General features: G+C 42.3%; 1 protein-coding gene across 1 annotated transcript in view; it reads left to right on the top strand.

Annotated features, from left to right (window-relative positions):
- The window catches only part of tmtc1 (transmembrane O-mannosyltransferase targeting cadherins 1), a 174,278-nt gene that overhangs the window by 146,917 nt on the left and 1,637 nt on the right, over positions 1 to 25,724 (top strand). Inside the window, exons 9-11 of the mRNA XM_030725270.1 lie at positions 12,894 to 13,061; positions 17,091 to 17,204; positions 22,629 to 22,672. Coding sequence (XP_030581130.1) covers positions 12,894 to 13,061; positions 17,091 to 17,204; positions 22,629 to 22,672 — 326 coding nt within the window. The remainder of the gene's footprint in view (positions 1 to 12,893; positions 13,062 to 17,090; positions 17,205 to 22,628; positions 22,673 to 25,724) is intronic.

The following is a 25,724-nucleotide window of genomic DNA, read 5'->3' as shown; positions in this document are numbered from 1 at the left end:
AGATCAATTTCTCCCATTACAGTACATTTCAGAGCCTGTACTTTTTCACTTTATTTGAGTAAAGAAGTTAAATCAGTACTTAAACTTTTACCAGAGTATTGTTTAATACAAGTATCTGTACTTCTACTTAAGTACAGAATGTCTGTACTTTTTACCACCTCTGCTGTATATGAAAGATGAATGTAACTACCCAGACATCACCCATTGGTTTTGGACTCTGCATTTGAAGCCTCAGCATTTGAGTTTTCCTGCCACCATGTTGGTCTTTTGGAACCAGAGTGGATTGGAGTGATAAAAGTATAAAGATAATTATCATGAAATAACTTTTCCTAACTAGAAATGAGAAATTGAATAAGTTATATCAACTTTCTATATTTAATCTATGTTGTGGCAGACAACACGAAAAGCCAATGACTGTGAGCATAATGCTGCTCCAAACCAATCATATGGTTGGGGTAGTATAAAATCTGTTTATACTCCACTCTGTATTTAATCATTAGTTATTATTAATCTCTGGCTCTCCCCTCAGCCCCAACCGGTCACAGCAGATGACTGCCCCTCCCTAGCCTGGTTCTGCTGGAGGTTTCTTCCTGTTACAAGGGAGTTTTTCCTTCCCACTGTCACCAAGTGCTGCTCATAGGGGGTCGTTCTGATTGTTGGGTTTTCTCAGAAATTATTGTAGGGTCTTTACCTTGCCTAAAGGTGACTTTTTGTTGTGATATGGCGTTATATAGATAAAATTGAATTGAATGGGTTAGTTTAGGTTAGGTTGACACAAACAGCACTAATCTTTGGACTACTGCAGTTAGGTATGTTAAGAGTGTGAGTGAGATAAAAGACAAAATGATAACAGAAAATGTTGATGGAAACTCAAGTGACAGTGTTACAGAACATGATACCCCAATGACATAGCAGAAGGCTGAAAAGTTGAGGACGTTTATGTAAACAGGTGCCTGAGGAATTCAGTAGAGTGGAAAGAAGCAGAACAACATGCACTGCAAACTGCATCAATACATGGATTTACAGACCCAGACATTTCCCACGCCAAGCCTTCCAATGAAAAGGCACAGTGACATCATGAATCTAACAGCCTACTTTTTTGTAAAAGAAATGATACCAGTAAGCGCAGTCAACAGTGTTAGACTTAAGTGGGTGAGTAAGGTAATTTCTCCATAACAAATTCCCTGAGTTTCCTGGCTCCGCTTTCAGCACCATAATTCCATCCCGAAGCTTCGGGATCTGGGCATCATTGTCTCCTTATGTAACTGGATCCTGGACTTCCTGACTGGCAGACCACAGGTGGTGCAGATTGGCAGTGTTACATCATCCCATGATGTCCCATCCCATCAACCCATGACAACTCTATGACCACATATAGCTCCAACACCATCATTAAGTTTGCAGACAACACCACTGCATTTCACATGGAGACGAGTCTGCTTTACGGAGCAGAGGTGAAAGCCCTGACATCGTGGTGTCAGGACAACAGCCTGCTGCTCACTGTCAGAAAGACCAAGGAGATACAGGACTACAGGAGACTGCAGGATGGAGGGCACACCACTATTCACATCGAGGAAACAGAGGTGGAGAGAGTCAGCTGCTTCAGGTTCCTGGGGATCAACATCAGTGAGGATCTGAACTGGTCACATCATGTGGATGTGAAAGTAGCGAGACAGCAGCTCTTCTTTTTGGTTTGGGGTGGTGTGGCCTCCAGAATACTCATTAACTTCTATCAATGCACCATCAACATTATTCTGTCTCGCTCTATCACCACCTGGTACAGCAGTTGTAGTGCTCTGGATTGCAAAGCTCGATGGAGGGTGGTCAGATCAGCTGTACGTACAGTGGTATGCAAATGTTTGGGCACCCCTGATAATTTTCATGATTTTCCTTTATAAATCATTGGCTGTTTGGATCAGCAATTTCAGGTTAATCTATCATATAGCAGATGAACACAGTGATATTTGAGAAGTGAAATGAAGTTTATACGATTTACAGAAAGTGTGCAATAATTATTTGAACAAAATTAGGCAGGTGCATAAGTTTGGGCACCCCAACAGAAAAATGACGTCAATATTTAGTAGATCCTCCTTTTGCAGAAATAACAGCCTCTAAATGCTTCCTATAGCTTCCAATGAGCGTCTGGATTCTGGTTGAAGGTATTTTGGTCCATTCTTCTTTCCAAAACAACTCCAGTTCAGTCAGGTTTGATGGTTTCCGAGCATGGACAGCCCGCTTTAAATCCCACCACAGATTTTCAATAATATTCAGGTCTGGGGACTGAGATGGCCGTTGCAGAATGTTGGACTTGTTCCTCTGCATGAATGCCTTAGTAGATTCTGAGCAGTGTTTAGGGTCATTGTCTTGTTGAAGTATCCAGCCAACTTCAACTTTGTCCCTGATTCTTGAACGTTGTTCTCAAGAATCTGCTGATATTGACTGGAATCCATGCGACCCTCAACTTTAACAAGATTCCCAGTACCTGCACTGGCCACACAGCCCCACAGCATGATGGAACCACCACCAAATGTTACTGTGGGTACCAAGTGTTTGTCTTGGAATGCTGTGTTCTTTTTCCGCCAATCATACCGCCCCTTGTTGTGTCCAAATAACTCAGTTTTAGTTTCATCAGTCCACAGCACCTTATTCCAAATGAAGCTGGCTGTCCAAATGAGCTTTAGCAGACCTCAAGTGACTCTGTTTGTGGTGTGTGTGCAGAAAAGGCTTCTTCTGCATTACTCTCCCATACAGCCTCTCGTTGTGCAAAGTGTGCTGAATAGTTGAACGATGCACAGTGACACCATCTGCAGCAAGATGATGTTGTAGGTCTTTAGAGCTGCTCTGTGTTCTCACCATCCTTCGCCTCTGCCTATCTGAGATTTTTCTTGGCCTGCCACTTCGGGCCTTAACTAGAACTGTGCCTGTGGTCTTCCATTTCCTCACTATGTTCCTCACAGTGGAAACTGACAGGTGAAATCTGAGAGAGCTTTTTGGATCCTTTCCCTAAACCATGATGTTGAACAATCTTTGTCTTCAGGTCATCTGAGAGTTCTTTTGAGGCTCCCATGTTGCCACTCTTCAGAGAAGATGCAAAGAGGAGAAACACTTGCAATTGGCCACCTTAACCCTTCCTCATAATTGGATTCACCTGTGTATGTAGGTCAAGGTCAATGAGCTTACAAAACAAATTTTGCGTTCAATAATTAGTGCTAAAGGTATTCAAATCGATAAACAACAAGGGTGCCCGAACTTATGCACCTGCCTAATTTTGTTTAAATAAGTATTGCACACTTTCTGTAAATCCTATGAACTTAATTTCACTTCTCAAATATCACTGTGTTTGTCTGCTGTATGATATATTTAACTGAAACTGCTGATCCAACCAGCCAATGATTTATAAAGGAAAATCATGAAAATCATCAGGGGGCGCCCAAACTTTTGCATCAGAATCAGATTCAGATTTATTTTGGCCAAGTATGTTTACACACGCAAGGAATTTGTTTCCGGTTGAAGGTGTATCTCTAGTACTATACAGTGTCATATAATTCAATATAAATGCTATACTATAACAAATACAAATCTAAGAAAAGGAAGGGAGGTGCAGTGTAAACTTAAGAACTATACTATACAATACTATACAATATACAAAATCTAATAAATAATAAAATACATTAAAGTGTAGTGTGTAGTGTGTGTTGTGGTAAACAGCAATATCTCTATTCTGTACACATTAGGCAATATATGTAGAGATCAGTGTTATTGATCAGCTGTTAATGAGTGTGATGGCATGAGGAAAGAAACTATTTGAGTGTCTGGCAGTTTTTGTGTGCAGTGATCTGTATCTCCTGCCTGAGGGAAGGAGCTGAAATAAACTATGTCCAAGGTGTGAGGAGTCTGAGATGATTTTCTTTGCGTGTTTCCTGGTTCTAGAAGTGTAAAAGTCCTGAAGGTTGGGCAGAAGAGCACCAATGATATTCTCAGCAGTTCTAATACTTCTCTGCAGTCTGTTCCTGTCTTGTTTTGTTGCTGCTCCAAACCAGATTGTGATAGGCGAGCACAAGACAGGTTCAGTTATCGCACAGTAGAACTGCCTTAACAGCTCCTGTGGTAAACCATAATTCCTCAGTTGGAGCAGAAAGTACATCCTCTGTTGGGCCATTTTGAGGATGGAGCTACTACTACTACTTTATTTGTAAAGCACTTTAGAACAACAGCAGCTGCAACAAAGTGCTGTACAGATACAGGGGTTGGACAATGAAACTGAAACACCTGTCATTTTAGTGTGGGAGGTTTCATGGCTAAATTGGACCAGCCTGGTGGCCAATCTTCATTAATTGCACATTGCACCAGTAAGAGCAGAGTGTGAAGGTTCAATTAGCAGGGTAAGAGCACAGTTTTGCTCAAAATATTGCAATGCACACAACATTACGGGTGACATACCAGAGTTCAAAAGAGGACAAATTGTTGGAGCACGTCTTGCTGGTGCATCTGTGACCAAGACAGCAAGTCTTTGTGAGGTATCAAGAGCCACGGTATCCAGGGTAATGTGAGCATACCACCAAGAAGAACGAACCACATCCAACAGGATTAACTGTGGACGCAAGAGGAAGCTGTCTGAAAGGGATGTTCGGGTGCTAACCCAGATTGTATCCAAAACACATAAAACCACGGCTTCCCAATCACGGCAGAATTAAATGTGCACCTCAACTCTCCTGTTTCCACCAAAACTGTCCGTCGGGAGCTCCACAGGGTCAATATACACGACCAGGCTGCTATAGCTAAATCTTTGGTCACTCGTACCAGTGCCAAACATCAGTTTCAATGGTGCAAGGAGCGCAAATCTTGGGCTGTGGACAATGTGAAACATGTATTGTTCTCTGATGAGTCCACCTTTACTGTTTTCTCCACATCCAGAAGAGTTATGGTGTGGAGAAGCCCCAAAGAAGCGTACCACCCAGACTGCTGCATGCCCAGAGTGAAGCATGGGGGTGGATCAGTGATGGTTTGGGCTGCCATATCATGGCATTCCCTTGGCCCAATACTTGTGCTAGATGGGCGCGTCACTGCCAAGGACTACCGAACCATTCTGGAGGACCATGTGCATCCAATGGTTCAAACATTGTATCCTGAAGGCGGTGCCGTGCATGAGGATGATAATGCACCAATACACACAGCAAGACTGGTGAAAGATTGGTTTGATGACGTGAAAGTTAAGTCGAACATCTCCCATGGCCTGCACATTCACCAGATCTAAATATTATTGAGCCACTTTGGGGTGTTTTGGAGGAGCGAGTCAGGAAACGTTTTCCTCCGCAGCATCATGTCGTAACCAGGCCACTATCCTGCAAGAAGAATGGCGTAAAATTCCTCTGACCACTGTGCAGGATTTGTAGATGTCATTCCCAAGATGAAACTGACGCTGTATTGGCCGCAAAAGGAGGCCCTACACCATACTATAAATTATTGTGGTCTAAAAACCAGGTGTTTCAGTTGTCATTGTCCAACCCCTGTACAAATCAAATAAGCCAATACACATAACAATGACAACAACAACAATAAGAAGAACCAACACAAATAAACAAATAAAATGAATCTCAGCATGTATTAAAAGCCAGGGAATAAAATGTGTCTTAAGAGCAGTGTTAAAAGTCAACAATAAAGGAGCACTCTAATATGCAACAGCAAGTTGTTCCATAATTTAGGAGGCAGCAACGCTAAAAGCTCTGTCACCCCTGACTTCAACTTTGACCTTGGTACCTCCAGGAGCAGGTGATCAGCTTCCCTGAGGCAACGAGCTGGGAGGTATGGGTTTAATAGCTCAGAGAGATAAGATGGGGGACAAGCCCATGTAAACATTTAAAAACAAATGCACTGGCAATCAGTGTAGTGAAGCCAGAATAGGAGTGATATGTCTCTCCTTCTGGCCCCCATCAGAAGCCATGCAGCAGCATTTCTGGATGTTGCTGAAGGTGCGTCAGGGAGGATTGACTAATTCCAAGGTAAGAGCATTACAGTACTCAAGACGAGATGTAATGAAGGCATGGATCACTGTTTCAAAATATGGTTTGAAAAGGATCGGTTTAATCTTTGCCAATTGCCTAAGATGGGTAAAAACAGGACTTAACCACTGCCCTAACCTGAAAATCCAATTTAAGATCGCTATCAATTTAACACCTAAGTTTGAGACAGTCTGCCTTAAATAAGATGCCAAGGCCCCAGGTCAAAAGAAGATGTTGCTTAGGAGCCACTGGGACAAAAACACCATTACCCCCAGTCTCTTGTCATTAAAATTTAGGAAATTAAAGGCCAACCATGCCTTAATGTCTTCAAGACATAGCAATAAGGGGCTTAATCAGTGTGTACCTTTTTTAAAGGCATGTATATCTGGCTATCATCCGCATAATAGTGAAAGGAGATCTCATGTTTTCTAAGTATTGAGCCCAATGGGAGCAAGTAAAGTGAGAAAAGCACGGGAGCTGAGGATTGAGCCTTGAGGGACCCCATAAAGTACGGGAGCAGATGAGGATTCAAAATCTACTAACCTTACAGACCTGTTCTGTCTGCCAGATAAGACCTAACCATTCTAATACGGTGCCACTAAAGACAAACTGGGTCTGTAAAGATTCACTGTTTCAAATTTTTCAATACGCAGCTGGATAAGGAGCCATGCAGGAGGATCATAACTAGGTGGTAAAATAAGGGCTCTTGCAGCAGCTACCCTATCTTTAAAAAAGTGCAGAAAATCATCACATGTTTTTTGGACATGGCTCTACACAGACAGGCTGTGGGGCATTAAAGGCATGGTCAATCATTTTAAACAACATATGTGAATTATCATGATGGGATGCAATAATTTTGGACAGATATTCCCTTTTTTCATCCTTGATGATGTTCTGATAGTGTCGCCAACAGTTTTTTGAGGATCTGGAAGGAACTTGCAAATTGTCCTTCTTCCATTTACGTTTAGCTTTACGGCATTCCCGTCTGGCGGTGCGAGTTTTGTCATTAAACGACAAATCAGTTTTTACTTTGGACTGCATGATTTTCTTAGTCACTGCAGCTGATGTTGAGCTCCCATTTCAGGTCCTGAGAGATGGTGGTTCCCAGAAACTTAAAGGTCTCCATAGTCATCACAGGGCTGTCAGTTATAGTGAGGGGAATCAATGATGAGGGGTGTGTCCTGAAGTCCACTGTCATCTCCACAGTCTTAAGCGTATTTAGCTCCAGATTGTTCGGACTGCACCAAAGTGCACCAAAGTGCAAGGTTCAATTAGCAGGGTAAGAGCACAGTTTTGCTCAAAAAACCAGGTGTTTCAGTTTCATTGTCCAACCCCTGTACTACTCATAAGGTTGGTGGTTTGATTCCTGGCTGAAACTAGAATAAGCTGTTTGACATTGGCAGAAAGGGTTTGGCAGGTTTTTCATGGGTACAACCCACATAAACTCTGCTGTGTAGCTTACAAATGTGGGACCATTTAAAGTGAAATAAACAGGCCTTCCAAAGGTATAAGGCAGGGATCCTCAAGTTCAGGCCTTGAGAGCCGGTGTCTTGCAACTTTTAGATGTGTCTCTGCTTCAACACCCTGAGTCAAATATAGAAGTCATTAGCAGGACTCTGGAGAACTTTACTGCATACTGAGGAGGTAATTCAGCCATTTGATTCAGGTGTGTTGGATCAGAGACACATCTAAAACCTCAAGGACACTGGCCCTCGAGGCCTGGACTTTGAGGATCCCTGGTATAAGGTTTATTGCCAAGAAGCATTGTTACAACAAATAAATAATTGACCAAACACAAATTTCCTTACTTTTTGTAAGGTTCATGTCATCATATTGTTGATATTTACATCAAAACAGCAAGCTATAATATATACTGCATGTTGCAAGACCATTATGAAATAATGGTCTACATGTATAAAAAATCTGTTATGGTTTTTGGATTCCTGGGCAGTGGTAAAGCTGCCAGTCGTCCATAAATGACCTCACTTATCTGAAAATATATCTGCAAAAATCATATCTGAAAAATAAATTAAAAAAAAAAAAAAAAATCATATCTGCAAAAAATGGACAAAACAAAATTAGAAAATTATTTCAGAACGTCCCAAGCCAATAAACTACAGTGAAAGTATGGTGAAATGTGAGCAGGGCAAACCCATACTTATCCACATGGGTCCCAAATGTGTTGCCCACACAGAACTCATAGCAGTCTCGCCCTTTTGGACCCCAAAAGAAGGGATTCTGTCGGCACCCGACAGTGGGCTTGCTTACAGAAAACCCATAGCAGTTTTGCCCATTTGTGCCCCAACCTGGAATTCTGTGGGTAACCCACTATTAGCTACCCATAGAAAACTCAAGTGGGGCCCATGTGGGGTTGATGTGGGGCCCATAACAATTTTGCCCTTTTGTGTCCCTGTGAGGTTTTCTGTAGGCAACCCATAGTAGGCTTGCCCACAGAACACCCTCATCTGTGCTTCTGTGGGTTGGCCCATGCAATCCCTATAGTACTTTTAGCCTTCTGACCCTATATCATGGGTTTCAGTGGGCAACCTATAGTGGGTGTGCCCACAGAAAACCCATATAGGGACCACAAATGGCAAAACTGCTGTTGGCCCTGTGTAGGCACACCCATTTGGGGCTCTGACTAGCCTTCTTCTCCTGACCCACTGAATAACAGCACCCATCCACACTGCCCCCCCAAGGCCCTCAATGTCTAAAATGTAAATAAAATTGAGGAGCAGGCAGCAGTGAACAGACAAGTGGGGCCACCTCAGCAGTGCCACCCACTAACCACTGTGTGACACACCTGCCCCCCAAGGCCCTATATGTACTATGATGTGTTGTGAACTGTATAATGCAATTAAAAAAGGAGGAGTGGGACATCACGCAGCACAGCGAGCAGAGCCGAGGAGGTGGCCCTACTCACCGCAGCACGAGCCCCCCCCCCCAAGAACCTACGTGTGCATAATGTGATGTTTAACTGAGTGGGAGGAGGGGAAGGGTCAGGATAAATATGACTGGGAGGCAGAGGACTACCCCCTGGAGGAAGAGAGCCAGCTAGCTACTGGCTCACTAGGCACCCCAGGGAATGCAGGTCCAGGGCCTGACTGACCACACCCCCAGGACACCACCGTGCTCCAGGCCGGCACCCACTGACCCCACTGTGAACACAACACAACTCACACCCCCACACGCATACAAAAGACAACAAATATCACACACGCACGCACACACACACACATCCATATACACACACACCCACACACCATACACACACACACACACACACACACACACACACACACAGACACAGTGGTCCTGAGTCAGAACCAACCGGCCCCATGTGGGTAACTGCTGCTGCCGCAACTGAGCACCCCACCCCCCATGGGGGGGCACCCAGAATGCCAGCCAGCCCCCCCGACGCAGGCCAACCCACCCCACACAGCGGCGCACCCAAGGGGGCACAGACCCCTCCAGCGCAGGGAGGGGCCCAACCGGGAAACGGGCAATCCCGGGCACCAGGGCCCCAGACCCTGCACCCTGGCCCCCGCAGAGGAAGCTGGCCACCCTGATGGGACCAGCACCCACCACCACGGGACCTCCAGCCCCACACCCCAAGACCATAAGAGCATCCATCCAAGCCCCTACCACCAACAACCAGGGCCCGGACACAGAAACCACAAAATGGCAGCCACCGTCTCCAGGCCAAGAGCCATCAGACACCCGAATCCCCCTGGCCCACCCCCAGCCACCTACCGGGTATGCCCCAAGACTATATTTTAATCCTAATGAATACACTCAGCTTGAATCTTTTATGTTGGACACAAACTGTGAAAGGGAATTTAAACACAGCTCTGTTCTCTGTGTCCTCCATAGTAGAGGGTGACTGTGCCTCCACCTAAACACAAACATGACGATACTCAGGGGTTACAGTGGGATTCAGAAAGTGGAACCAGTGTTGTTTTCGATAACGATGATGATGATGAAATAATGTAATTGTTGACCCTTTTTCATGACGATAACGAGACAATGACGAGATAAACATGGCTCTTTGATGACTAAAACATGACGAGACATCAGTGAGTTTTCATTGACAAGACGAGACTAGACGAGAGGGTTAATGGATGTTCCGTCAGTCATTCAAAATGCACATCTGTCTATTGTGCTTGTAATCTGTCAGTCAAAAGCTAAAACCTATCAGTAACGCTGCTGCAGCCCATCTATTTTTGGTCACGCCCACCACCTCCATTACTTTAATCCAGGGCTGTCAAACTCACAGGACAGGCCAAAATTAAAGACACAGTCTGAGTCGCGGGCCCAACAGGATTAATTTTAATCAGCAATATGAATTTGAATGGCCAGAATACAGCAATGTTTTCCTCAAATCATTAAATAAAATATAAAATTAGATTTTTTTCAAAAATAACATCAGGAAAATGAATACATTTCAAGCTGATGAAAATTTGCAAATTTTTCAGATAAAAACTGAATTTCTGCGCTTCACAGTCACAAAAACGCTACGTAAACTGTGCAGTGTGTCCAGTTTCTCAGCAAAAAACACAGCTGCTAACACAGCTGTGGAGACCTGCTTTGATTTTTTTATTTGTTTTTTTTTTTTTTGCAATCACATCTGTAATCACAAGTTCCCATCCCTGAAGCTCCACGGATGTATGGATGCTTCTCACACAGCCACCTTTCATCCCTGTGCCCTGCTGAGACTTTTACTTTACTTTCATGAAGTTGACAGATTTCCTCGGGTAGCTCATTGCACCTCAGTATAAGGCACGTCACTAAATTCAGAAGCTGTTTCCTCCGAAACTGCTGATGATTTAACCTTTGCCTCTTATAAAGTTAATTGTCTGTGTTATGGTGCTCATGGCGCATTCTGTCTTCAGAACTTCACTGCGCAGCGTTTCCTGCTGTGTCCTGCACTGTCAGCTCCCCTGTGCAGGTCTCCCTCTGCATCCTCTCCCGTATCTGTCCCCCAATTCGCTATTTTCCCCGCACATAGCAGGCGGGGAAAGGAGACAGATGGTTTACCTCCGATGTCATTGATCAGGTCCTGAAATCCCTGTTTTCCACTTTGCATTTGGTCATTTTGGGGGGGTCGGGCAGCTTAAATGCCACTGTAAAAAGTGCTGACCAATGTTTTTATCCGCTGACCGCTGATCAATGTGTCATTGGCAACAGGGAAAATGGATTGGTGTATGTCTTGGCGGACGCTGGATGTTGCAGGAAGGGGCTCAGTGGACGCAAAGCAAGAAAAGATCTATGGACTTATTTGAAAGGAAAACTGAATGTGTTGTCCAGGGAGACAGCGGGAACTGTGGATTAAAACTTTGTGGATACCACAAATCTTAAGCAGCACCTGAAGGCACACCACCCCGATGTTTTGCACTAGTCAAAGATAGCCCAGTGTTGTATATGGTGTCTGTTTATATAGTGAAGTTATATAGTGAGTGAAGTTATCGCTCATTCTTTGCTCTCCAGCAGCTGTTTCAGACACACTATGTGACAAACTACATACACACACTTTTTGTGCTGATATTTGTTGAGCATTTAGAAACGTTACTCTCTTTATGCTAGCTCCTCTTCTGTAGTGCTAGCTAAATGCTGAATAAACAAGTTACGGACTCGACCCATTGTAACCCTGATTATAGCACTATAAATGATACATTAATTATACGGTATTGCCTCTTTAATCTCTTTGTATGCGATAAGTCCAGGGATGGATGATTCGCCAGTACGATTGTCTCATATATGTTATTCTTTCTCTGTTTAGGCTCAGATCGTTTAATGCTTGACAGTGCACTGACCAGAAATGCAAACTTCTCTCTGATGTGTTAAACATAAAGTAACAAGGAGTCTGTTTTGAAAATGTAAGAAGAGAAAGTACAGATACTTGTGTAAAAATGTAGGGAGTAAAAGTAAAAAGTAGTCAGAAAAATAAATACTCAAGTAAAGTACAGATTCCTGAAAAATCTACTTAAGTACAGTAATGAAGCATTTGTACTTTGTTACTTCCCACCTCTGATAAGCCGCACAGCAAAGTCACATCAACAGCAATGACAAGGACACAACGAGGAACAAGGGAACCACAGACATATATACACAGAGGGATAATGATGGAAGTGTAAACATCTGGGGAGAACAGGTGACAGAACACAATAAGAGACACAGGAAGCAAAACAAAACACAGCGCACACGGACAAGGGATCATCAACAAAAAAGAGGAAGTGAACAAACATAACACAACACAGACTTGGCATAACACAGGGAAGACAGCACGAGGAAAACAGAAACTAAATACAAATAACTATAACAGAAAATGTGATACATTAATATCCTATTTTATGAGCAAACTTACAAACACAACTCATGGATGAAACACAAAACACTGGGCGAATGGCCCAGGATCATGACAAATGCAATAAAACATAGTTGTTCACGCGTACCTGTGAAAGGTAAGTTTTTACAGTTTTTACTGTTTCTATTTATTTTAGTATTAGCATTTACTATTTTGTGTGCACTCAGTTTTTTTATTACTTATACTATCTCTTTTTATTTTATTACTTATACTTTCTGACTACTACTACTCGTATGCTTGCGTATACAATAACAATAAAGGAATCTTGAATATAGCTCCAAAAACCAAACATGGTCAAAGTAACAAGGCTTTGAAAGACAGTCCTGAACCAGTGGGTGATGTCACAGTAGCTGACTCCATCTGTTATATACAGTCCACAGACTGTACTGACAGATTGTGAGGTGCTTGTTTTTTATGTTTTTTTTTCCCTCCCCATTCCTCCTGCCTTTCCTTCATTTTGTTTGTTTCCTTTTCTCACAAATTTCCTTCATCTTCTCTTCCTTCCCTCCTCCCCATCTGTCTTCCTGCAGTATGGGTTACTGTATCCTGGGGGCTCATGGACTTGGTCGGCTGTGTTCGTTGGTGGGCCGTTGGGGCACCACAGTCCTTAGTGTGTCGATGCTGCTACTGGTCCTGCTCTTCTCATGGAAGACCGTCCATCAGAACAACGTGTGGCTCTCCAGGGAGGCCCTGTTCCTGTAAGTGTTTGTGAACATCCAGAATGCATAGTTACAGAAACCCCCACACACTGTTTTCATCAATGTACGCTTGCTTTTTTCTGTCTCCAATGCAACCTAGTAGATTTCAAGATAAAATCTGGAGAATATACACACAATAAGCACTCTCCCATGCATGTTAAATCCCCAGTGTATATTTTTACAATACTTTACAGTTATCAGCTCACATTCAGTGGTTTAAATGAGCATTGAAATCTACTCCATCATAAGAATGTAATCTGAAAATATGAGATGATTATGAGATGAATAACTTGCTTAAAAAAACTTTGAACATACTCAAAGTAAATGTTGAATGTTAGAAGTAAGCTGAAGATGAAGCTATGTTTAGACAGTTGTATCCAAAATTCTAACAGTACTGCTTTGTTTTTCTTAACATTTTGCATGAAAAGCTGAATACCTGTAAAATTAAAGTTTATCCTAAAATATGTCGATATGCGTTTCCTGTCTTTTGCATTAATGACAGCAGCAATCATACTTTGAACTTCATGACCTACAGAAGTGGAGAAAATTGTTGATACCCTTCTGTTAAAGAAAGAAAAGCCCACAAAGATCACTGAAATAACTTAACTGACAGAGGAATTTACTGAAAATTAACTAATGAAAATCAGACACTGCTTTTGAATTGTGGTTCAACAGAATAATACAAAACACTAATTAGTGAAACTGGACAAAAATGATGGGACCCTTACTTAATATTTTGCTGCAGGACCTTTTGAGCCAATTACTGCAATGAGGGGATTTCTGTAACTCTCAGACTTCTGCACCTGTCAACAGGTGTTCTGCTCCAGCTGTCTCAGGTTTGAAGGGTGTCTTCTCCAGGCTGCATGTTTCAGCTCCTTCCACTAATGTTCAATAGGATTTAGATCAGAGCTCATAGAGGCCACTTCAGAATAGTGCAATGTTTTGCTCTGAGCCATTCCTGGGTGTTTTTAGCTGCATTTGGGTCATTGTCCTGTTGAAGGACTCATGACCTGCAACTGAGACAAAGCTTTCTGACACTGGGCAGAACATTTTGCTCCAGAATACCTCGATAGTCTTGAGATTTCATTGTACCCTATACGGATTCAAGATACCCTGTGCCAGGTGCAGCAAAGCAGCCCTAGAACATAACCGAATGTTCTTTTCTTTGTATGCGTCATTGTTGCATCAATGAACATAGAACTGATATGACCTGACAAAACGCTCCAGTTTTGTCTTATCTGTCCAAAGGACATTCTCTAAGAAGCTTTGTGGCTTGTGAATATGCATTTTTGCAAATTCCAGTCTCACTTTTTTAGGATTTCCTTTCAGCACCTATGATTCTATTACAGGACACCTTAGATTAACATGTCCCTAAGGTCAACTTAATTTCAATCTTTTCTAGGGGTATGATAGTTTTTATTCAGGCCAGTTTCATTAGTTAGTTTTTTTTTTTAAATAATTCTGTTGAATCACAATTGAAAAGCAATGCCTGTTTCATTAGTTCATTTTCAAGTTTCAAGTTCAGTTTCAAGTTATTTTAGTGACCACTGTGGGTTTTTCTTTCTTTAATGGAAGGGTAACAATAATTTTGTCCACATCTATATGTTATTTAAGTACAATGGTAATGTTCCAAAGAGCTTCTTCATAAATGTTGAGTAGGATTGAGGTCATTTGTCTGATAAGTGAAGTCCATCATAGTCAGCACTCCTTAACCTTATTTTACACATCTATAATATGTACATCCATCTCTCCTTCCATTTTCCACTGCTTATCGGGGCTCAGGTAGTGGTGGCAGCAACCTAAGCAAAGAAACCAAGACCTCCATTTCCCCAGCCACCTCCTCCAGCTTATCTGGAGGAACACCAAGGTGTTCCCAGGCCAGCCATGAAGTCTCTCCAGCGTATCCGGGATGAGGCACCCAGGACACACCTTAGTCAAATGTCCAAATGACTCAAGGCACTTCTAATTCAATTCAATTGAATTCATTTCAATTCAAATCGATTAATATAGCGCCAAATCACAACAGTTGCCTCAAGGTGCTTTGTATTGTGGGTAAAAACCCTACAATAATACAGAGAAAACCCAACAGTCAAAACGACCCCCTATGAGCAGCACTTGGTGACAGTGGGAAGGAAAAACTCCCTTTTAACAGGAAGAAACCTCCAGCAGAACCAGGCTCAGGGAGGGGCAGTCATCTGCTGAGGGGAGAGAGACAGATTAATAATAATTAATGATTAATGATACAGAGTGGAGTATAAACAAAGTAAATAAGGTGAATGAAAAGAAACAGTGCATTATGGAAACCCCTTAGCAGCCTAGGCCTATAGCAGCATGACTAAGGGAGGGTTCAGGGTCACCTGATCCAGCCCTAACTATAAGCTTTATCATAAAGGAAAGTTTTAAGCCTAATCTTAAAAATAGAGAGGGTGTCTGTTTCCCCAATCCAAGCTGGAAGCTGGTTCCACAGAAGAGGGGCCTGAAAGCTGAAGGCTCTGCCTCCCATTCTACTCTTAAGTATCCTAGGAACCACAAGTAATCCAGCAGTCTGAGAGAGAAGTGCTCTGATGGGGTGATACGGGACTATGAGGTCTTTGAGATAAGATGCTGCCTGATTATTCAAGACCTTGTATGTGAGGAGAAGGATTTTAAATTCTATTCTAGATTTAACAGGGAGCCAATGAAGAGAAGCCAGATAGAGAAATCTGCTCTCTCTTTCTAGTCCCTGTCAGTACTCTAGCTACAGCATTTTGGATCAGATGAAGGCTTTTCAGGGAGCTTTTAGGATAGCCTGATAATAATGAACTACAATAATCCAGCTGAGAACTAATAAATGCATGAATTAGCTTTTCAGCATCACTCTGAGAAAGGATGTTTCTAATTTTAGAAATATTGCGCAAATGCAAAAAAGCGGTCCTACATATTTGTTTAATATGTGCATTGAAGGACAAATCCTGGTCAAAAATGACTCCAAGATTTCTCACAGTGTTACTGGAGGCCAAAATAATGTCATCCAGAGTAAGTATCTGGTTTGACACCATGTTTCTAAGATTTGTGGGGCCGAGTACAAGAACTTCAGTTTTATCTGAATTTAGAAGCAGGAAATTAGAGGTCATCCAGGCCTTAATGTCTTTAAGACATTCCTGCAGTTTAACTAATTGATGTGTGTCATCTGGCTTCATTGATAGGTAAAGCTGAGTATCATCTGCATAACAATGAAATGCTTTCTAATAATACTGCCTAAGGGAAACATGTATAATGTAAATAGAATTGGTCCTAGCACAGAACCCTGTGGAACTCCATAATTAACCTTAGTGTGTGAAGAAGACTCCCCATTTACATGAACAAATTGGAATCTATTAGATAAATATGATTCAAACCACTGCAGTGCAGTACCTTTAATACCTATGGTATTCTCTAATCTCTGTAATAAAATGTTATGGTCAACAGTATCAAAAGCTGCACTGAGGTCCAACAGGCCAAGAACAGAGATGAGTCCACTGTCAGAGGCTGTAAGAAGATCATTTGTAACCTTCACTAATGCTGTTTCTGTACTGTGATGAATTCTGAAACCTGACTGAAACTCTTCAAATAAACCGTTCCTCTGCAGATGATCAGTTAGCTGTTTTACAACTACTCTTTCAAGGATCTTTGAGAGAAAGGGAAGGTTGGAGATTGGCCTATAATTAGCTAAGACGGCTGGGTCAGTGAAGGCTTTTTAAGTAGCGGTTAAATTACAGCCACCTTGAAGGCCTGTGGTACATAGCCAACTAATAAAGATTCACCCCAGGGGTATTACCACCAGGGAGTTGTTTGGTTACGTCAATGACCTCACTCCAGTGATGGGCGAGTCAGAGGCTATTCCTCTACAGAAGGCTTGTCAGTGGAATTAAGGAGGTCCTCAAAGTATTCCTTACACTGACCTACAGTGGTATGCAAAAGTTGCACCACTCCAGCTATTTAGTCTGTGCTTTTGCCCTGATGTCTTGTCATGTCATGCATCTCTTTCCCTGCTCTTCCTCCTTCTTGCAGTTCTGGTATCCAGACTCTGCCTCACAATGCCAAAGTCCACTACAACTATGCCAACTTCCTGAAAGACACCAGGAGGCACCAGGAGGCGATTCACCACTATAACATTGCCCTCAGGTATGAGCTTTCCCCAAAACGGTTCTGCTTAGGTTAAATAATTTTGATATTCAGTGTTGTACATTTTTTCCCAAGGAAACAATGCTTAGTTTTACTATTCAATTCAATTTTATTTATACAGCACCAAATCACAGCAACAGTAACCTCGAGGAACTTTATATTGTATGGTAAATATACTACAATGATACAGACAAAACCCCGACAATCAGATGATCCCTATGAGCAAGCACTTGGCAACAGTAGGAAGGAAAAACTTGCTTTTTAACAGGAATAAACCTCCAGCAACTCACAGCCAGGTGGTGATCAATTGACAGCTCAACTCCTCTTTTCATCCAAGTGTCCAGAACAATTACAAAATCAATCATCGTCCTGCCACCTAGGGTGTCCTGGTGTCATGTGCACTTATGAACATCCTTATGCTCAAACATCGTGTTCATTATGGAAAAACTGTGGTTTGCACAAAAGTCCAATAAAAGGATAGCATTCAGGTTCAGATTAGGCAGGCTCTTCCTCCCAATCATGCCCCTCCAGGTCTCACTGTCGTTACCCATATGAGCACTGAAGTCTCCCCAATGGGATGATGATGGAGTCACCGGATGGAGCACCCTCAAGCACCCCACCCAGTGACTCCAAGAAGGCTGGGTACTCTGTTTGCGCTTATGCACCAAATGATAGTTCAGAGTGCTCAGCTACTGTACCAGCTGAGCACTCAAAGCGCTTTATACAACAAATTGCCAGCTGAGGAGGGACCAGCAGTGATGTGAGGCTGGAACACACACAGATCCTAAGTCATCCTAAGTGATGACTTAGAATTCCATTTCTGGGTCCAAACTATCATGTGATCAATATGCCGCAATGCTGTTTCCCTCATTGTTTTAACCGATCTGACTAAAAAACAAAAAACTAAAAAAAAAGTCAGCTGTCATTTTATCGATGAGAAAGAGAAGAGGAAATGGCTGCAGTTGATAAGGTATGTTACAATCATCTGTAATAGTGAACAGTCACTGGTTCTGTCATTGCTGTTTATTTAGGAGCATTTGGACCCGGAAATAATGTCGGATTTAAAGTCCGAATTATCAGCTAAGATGACAAAGAGGTCACTTAATCCCTTTTGCTGGAAGGCGCTGGTGTCATCTGTCATCTGGAAAACTCTGATTATACCGATATCTCTGGACTCCCATCCTCATTCCTTGTTTAGGAGCCAGTAGCTCCAGCTTCAGAAACACTGTGAAATTATGGACCGGACTACTGGCTTGATTAAATCACACTGGACAAACTGATGGTTTAGTGAGTTGAAAACAAGCAAAAACAAAATGTAAAAAAAGAAAAGAAAATGAGGACCAATGAAGAGAAAATGGCAGGTATTTTGTGTTGGGGAGATTTTTAGGCCCGAGCCTCACGAAGTGATCGGCGAGGAGCCTATTGTATTCGCTCGCGCGAAAAACGAAAAAGGCTCAAAGTCGAGCGCGAAGCGCTCGACTTTGACAACGGACCCTCAAACAAGGTAGGTCAGGTCGAACGCTTCTCGAAAACGTATATATGGGGGTGAATGGAGCAGCCCATAATTGAAATCGTTAGCGTCATGAGCTAGCTTGCGATGAAATTGGGTCAATGACGAGCGCAACGCGCTCGTCATTGACCATGGACCTCACGACAACGTGGGTCGTGTCGAGACGTTTCCGAAAACGTATATATGAAGGTGACTGGAATGGCGCATTATTGGAATCGTTGGCGTTCTCCATTATTATTATTATTATTTTTCTTTTCCGCAAATGATCGCAAATTTGACCCCCTGAACATTTACGAAAACGCACCAATTTTTGCACAAAATTCAGGACCGGTGAAAAATTTCGTTTTTTAATATCGCCATTAAAAAACTCAAAAACCAGTGCAACTGCGCCCCCTGTCAAAATCAAAATACATTGCGCCTATGGGAGGCCTTGCCATGTAAAGTTAGCCCAAGAGTCATGAAATTCGGATCAAACGGAGATCTTGTGAAACCCAACAAAAATATATTACACCAACTCCGGACAACAAACAGGAAGTCGGCCATCTTGAATTGAAATTTGTGAAGCGCAGAGTCAGCATTTTTGCACACCTCGTACTTGAATTAACTTGTCCTAGGGCATTAAACCGACTGGCACCAAAATCGCTCAGGAACATCTTCACAAGTTGGGCATCAAAAGATGTGCGAGGTTTTATAGAATATTCAACGGTGTTGGCATGGCAACCGCGTGAATTTGGTCTTCGTTTTGTCTCTCGCCGCAATTTTGTTTGTGCATTCGTTCGCACAATCTTTGGCCGATCAGCCTCAAAATTTAATAACTTGTTTACTGACCCGGCCTGATCCCACAATTAGGGAATCAAGTTTCTAGGTGCAATAGCGCCCCTACAGAAGCAAACAAAAGTTTGTATGGAGGTCCAGAATTTTAGTTTCACTGAAATGCATTAAAATTTGTGTCAACATTCTTGACGTCATCCTGATCAAAAAAGCTAATCACACCCATGCTCTATTTTCTAACACGTTGCCATGGCGGAGCCCGAAATGCCCCATTTTATTCTAATGGGAAAAAGCGAAAAATCCCCCATACTAAAGTTTCTGCTTACTTTGCCCGAAATACATGAAATTTGGTACACAGATTGTTGATGTCAGCTTGATCAAAAAAGTCAATCACACCTATGTCATATTTTGGACGCTGTTCCCATGACGATGCCAAAACTGCCCCTTTTTATCCCTATGGGAAAAAATGAGAAATTTCTTCGATAGAAAAATGACCATATCTTTTTCAAAACTGCATAGAAATGCCTGAAATTTGGTACACACATTCTTCACATTACCCTGAACAAAAAACCTGGAGGTGAAAAAGATGTAATATGTAAGATGTTGCCATGGCAAAGTCCGGAAAATGGCATCTTTTTCCTTGAGTTACACAATTCATCCATTTCAAAATTTCACATGTAGCGTGCCAAAAAAACGGCTAAAACTGGCACGGCCGGAAAAGCACGGTCCAAATCGGCACCAGCACTTGGGCGGCGGCCGGCGAGGGCCTATTATCGCTGCTTGCAGCTTTAATTTTGTTTTGTTTTGTTTAGATTGCAGAAAAAGTACTGCTAAAAATAAGAACTGCTTTGTTTGTGGGTGTAAATAGGAGGCAAAGAATCAGGAATTGAACTGAGGGGCGGAGCTTGAAGTGGACTGTTTGAGTTGGATTTGAAGGTTTGTTTGTGTTATTGTTTGAATATATTGTTTCATGGTTCTTGTCGAAAGTAGTGTTGAGTTTGATTCCATTTGATGCTCAGGTGATGTTTTCCTATGCTTGCATCCTTTGTGTAGATTGAGGTATTAAAGGGAAGAGACTGTAAAACAGTACAAACTTACTTTTCAGGAGAGACACCCCAAGGAAAAAATAAACTAAATAAACCCAAATATTCACAACATATCAAAGCCTGCCTTCCTCTTGACTTTGATCCCCATCAATCAGCATACAGTGCAAACAGATTCACTGATGATGTCATATCCACTGCCCACCATACCTCTCTAGACCACTTAGAGCTCCCAGTGACTTCAGTCAGAATGCTCTTCATAGACTATAGCTATGCATTCAATAGAATCATCCCTGACATCCTGGGACAAGATGGCTCCTGTCAAGATGGCTGCTCTTGTCATGGTGCTGGGCCTTATGCCCAGCATTTTGTGTTTAGTTCTGTTTTCACTGGGTTTTGTTATTTTCTAGTTTTGTTTTGATCTTCCTTATTCATCTTAGTTCGGGCCTTATCAGTTGTGGTTTTCCTGTTCCCTCTGTTCCTGTCTCCCCTGTGTCTGTTTTTCTGTATTTTTCCCTGTTCCTTGGTCCATGTTTAATATTCCTCTGTGCCAGCCCCCTGTGTTAAGTCTGCGTGTTCCTCGTTTGGTGTTTCCTGTTTTATTTTGACAAGCTTACGTTCCCTGTGTGTTGTGTGGAGTTTTGCTTCCTGTGTTTCATTAGTATGATTTTGTCCACCTGTTCTCCCCAGCTGTTTCCTGTTTTCCCTTGTCACTCCCAGTGTATTTATTGTCTGCATTTCCCTCTGTTCCTTGTCGCATCCTCCCTCATTAAGGTGTGGTTTTGTTCCTGTTCTGCCATCTGACCATCTTCAGTTTACCTAGTTTGTGTATCTTTGGATCTTTGCTGTAAATAAACCATCACCTACATTCAGTCCTGTTCTGGAGTTCTGCTTTTGGGTCCACCCTGTTCGCCACACCACCGCTCACCCATGACAGCTCTAGATTGAAAAACTGCCATCAGCCCCCTCCACATTAAAGGTGATTGTGTGGAGATATACTTCCCCTTCAAATACTTGGGGCCCCCATCACAGAGGAACACTCGTGGTCAGATAACACAGCTGCACTGGTGAGAAAAGCCCAACAGCAACTCCACTTCCTGAGAATTCTCAGGAGGAACAAACTGGAGAAGAAGCTGCTGCTCTCCATAATAATAAATTCAATTCAATTTTACTTATATAGCACCAAATCACAACGAACAGTCACCTCAAGGTGCTTCGTATTGTGGGTAAAGACCCTACAATAATACAGAGAAAACCCAATGGGTCAGAACGACCCATTGTGAGCAGCACTTGGCGACAGGGGGAAGGAAAAACTCCCTTTTAACAGGAAGAAACCTCCAGCAGAACCAGGCTCAGGGAGGGGCAGTCATCTGCTGTGAGGGGGGAGAGGGGAGAGAAAAAAGACATGCTGTGGAATAGAGCCAGAAAAAAATAACAATGTTTAAATGCAGAGTGGAGTATAAACAAAGTAAATAAGGTGAATGAAAAGAAACTGTGCATTATAGGAACCCCCCAGCAGCCTAGGCCTATAGCGGCATAACTAGGGGGTGGTTCAGGGTCACCTGATCCAGCCCTAACTATAAGCTTGATCAAAAAGGAAAGTTTTAAGCCTAATCTTAAAAATAGAGAGGGTGTCTGTCTCCCGAATCCAAGCTGGGAGCTGGTTCCACAGAAGAGGGGCCAAAAAGCTGAAGGCTCTGCCTCCCATTCTACTCTTAAGTATCCTAGGAACCACAAGTAATCCAGCAGTCTGAGAGTGAAGTGAAGAAGAAGAAGAAGAAGAAACAGCCTTTATTGTCCCACAGAGGGGAAATTTGGGTGTAACAGCAGCCGCAGTTATTATAAATATAAATAAAGATATAATAATTCACACTATTAAGAAAAGAATATATATAAAATCAACAAACAATATTAACCTTAATACTACTAATAATAATACACTATATACAATGTGCATGATGTGCCGGACTATTTACAGTATATTATATATTATCCTACATTGTGTAGGCTATTGTGGTTTTTGTTGGGAGCAGTGATGGTTATACAGTCTTACAGCTGCTGGGAGGAAGGATCTGCGGTAACGCTCCTTTGTGCATTTAGGATGCAGCAGTCTGTCACTGAAGGAGCTCTCCAGCTCAGCAACAGTTTCATGCATGGGATGGGAGACCTTGTCCATCAGTGATGTTATTTTGGTCAGAGTCCTTCTGTCTCCCACCACCTGCACTGAGTCGAGAGGACATCCTAGGACAGAGCTGGCTTTCCTGATGAGCTTGTCTATCCTCTTCCTCTCAGCTGTAGACAAGCTGCTGCTCCAACATACTGCTGCATAGAAGATGGCTGATGCCACCACAGAGTCATAGAAGGTCTTCAGGAGTGTCCCCTGCACTCCAAAAGACCTCAGCCTTCTCAGCAGGTAGAGTCTGCTCTGACCCTTCCTGTAGAGCGCATCAGTGTTATGAGTCCAGTCCAGTTTATTGTTTAGGTGAACACCCAGGTACTTATAAGAGTCCACTATCTCAATGTCCACTCCCTGGATGTTCACCGGTGTCCGTGTGGTGGGTCTGCGCCTGCGGAAATCCACCACCAGCTCCTTGGTTTTAGCGGCGTTGATCAGGTGCTCTATTGGGGTGATACGGGACTATGAGGTCTTTGAGATAAGATAGGGCCTTATTATTCAAGACCTTGTATGTGAGGAGAAGGATTTTAAATTCTATTCTAGATTTAACAGGGAGCCAATGAAGAGAAGCCAGATATGGGAGAAATATGCTCTCTTTTTAGTCCCTGTCAGTACTCTAGCTGCAGCATTTTGGATCAGCTGAAGGCTTTTCAGGGAGCTTTTAGGACAGCCTGATAATAATGAATTACAATAGTCCTGCCTAGAAGTAATAATTGTGTGAATCAACCTTTCAGCATCACTCTGAGATGAGATGTTTCTAATTTTAGAAATATTTCGCAAATGCAAAAAAGCGGTCCTACAAATTTGTTTAATATGTGCATTGAAGGACAAATCCTGGTCAAAAATGACTCCAAGATTTCTCACAATGTTACTGGAGGCCAAAGTAATGCCATCCAGAGTAAGTATCTGGTTTGACACCACGTTTCTAAGATTTGTGGGGCCGAGTACAAGAACTTCAGTTTGATCTGAATTTAGAAGCAGGAAATTAGAGGTCATCCAGGCCTTTATGTCTTTAAGACATTCCTGCAGTTGATGTGTGTCATCTGGCTTCATTGATAGGTACAGCTGAGTATCATCTGCATAACAATGAAAATTGATGCAATGCTTTCTAATAATACTGCCTAAGGGAAGCATGTATAATGTAAATAGAGTTGGTCCTAGCACAGAACCCTGTGGAACTCCATAATTAACCTTAGTGTGTGAAGAAGACTCCCCATTTACATGAACAAATTGGAGTCTATTAGATAAATATGATTCAAACCACTGCAGTGCAGTGCCTTTAATGCCTATGGTATTTTCTAATCTCTGTAATAAAATGTTATGGTCAACAGTATCAAAGCTGCACTGAGGTCCAACAGGACAAGAACAGAGATGAGTCCACTGTCAGAGGCTGTAAGAAGATCATTTGTAACCTTCACTAATGCTGTTTCTGCACTGTGATGAACTCTGAAACCTGACTGAAACTCTTCAAATAAACCGTTCCTCTGCAGATGATCAGTTACCTGTTTTACAACTACTCTTTCAAGAATCTTTGAGAGAAAAGAAGGTTGGAGATTGGCCTATAATTAGCTAAGACAGCTGGGTCAGTGATGGCTTTTTAAGTAGCGGTTTAATTACAGCCACCTTGAAGGCCTGTGGTACATAGCCAACTAATAAAGACAGATTGATCAGTTTTAAGATAGAATCATCAATAATTGGAAAGACTTCTTTGAACAGTCTAGTAGGAGTGGGATCTAATAAACATGTGGAGGAAGTAACTATTGAAGTTAACTCTGAAAGATCAACTGGAGCGAAAGAGTAAACAAATACCAGCAGTGCTGATAGCAGCCGAACATGAAGATAAATCTTTGAGATGATTGTGAATAAATTTTTCTCTGTCTAAAATTTTTTATTTGTAAAGAAATCCATGAAGTCACTACTAGTTAACGTGAAAGGAATACTCGGCTCTACAGAGCTCTGACTCTTTGTCAGCCTGGCTACAGTGCTGAAAACAAACCTGGGGTTGTTCTTATTTTCTTCAATTAATTATGAGTATAAGATGTCCTAGTTTTATGGAGGGCTTTTTTATAGAGCAACAAACTCTTTTTCCAGGCTAAATGAGCATCTTCTAAATTAGTGAGACCCCATTCCCTCTCCAGCTTTCGGGTTATCTACCCGGTTATCTACCATAGAGTAGTGGCATACTCAGTCTCATGCCAGATGCCCTACAGCAGATAAACACATGCTGCAACGGTTAGTAAGGACAGGGGAGAAAAATGATTGGCTGCCATCTCCCTCTCTCTCTCGATGACATCACCAGCTTCTGATGCCTCTCCAGAGCGAAGAGTCTCATCTTGGCCACCACCTCATTAGACTGCTACCTTCTGGAAGAAGGTACAGGAGCATAAAAAGCAGGAGCAGCAGACTGAAAAACAGCTTCTTCCCATTGGCCATCAGGTTACTCAATACTCAAAATAAACTTTCAGCACTCTCTTCAGCACTGCTGATCCCAGTGCAGCACCTACCTGAGTGCCCTCTATTACATCCATCTGTCTGTATTACATCCATCCATTCCACTGTTAATAGAATTAGGATTATACTGGGTTTTTTGATTGTTTGTTTTAAAACTCTTGACTTTAATGGTATGATAGTTTGTGTGCACCAAGTTCTGCAGCACTTCCAGTCCCGTATGCTTGTGCCTACAATTACAATGAAGTTTGTTTTAATCATATCTTAATCTTAAGCAAACCATCACACATTCTGTGATGGGGAGTTTATCAAACAGTGTTTGGAGGCTAAATGGGACAAATTGCATTTTTACATATAATAATTTCACATTGACCTCATGCTGGCCAGTCAGGAACAACCAACAAGCCAGATTTGGCCCGCGGGCTGCACAGTGCCTAGGTGACTTCTACAAGCCATTGAATCATGTACTTAAAATGTACTTGATTTTGTTTTGTTTTGTTTTGGATTGATAGAGTCCTGTGAAAACTTTCTTTTTCACATAACGATATGTCTTCTTTGTCTGAGTCACAGGG

This window comes from Archocentrus centrarchus, unplaced genomic scaffold (assembly GCF_007364275.1).
Source record: "Archocentrus centrarchus isolate MPI-CPG fArcCen1 unplaced genomic scaffold, fArcCen1 scaffold_52_ctg1, whole genome shotgun sequence".
NCBI classification, from domain to species: domain Eukaryota; kingdom Metazoa; phylum Chordata; class Actinopteri; order Cichliformes; family Cichlidae; genus Archocentrus; species Archocentrus centrarchus.
The sequence above is the reverse complement of the archived record's forward strand: the minus strand, read 5'-3'. Positions and strand labels throughout refer to the sequence as shown.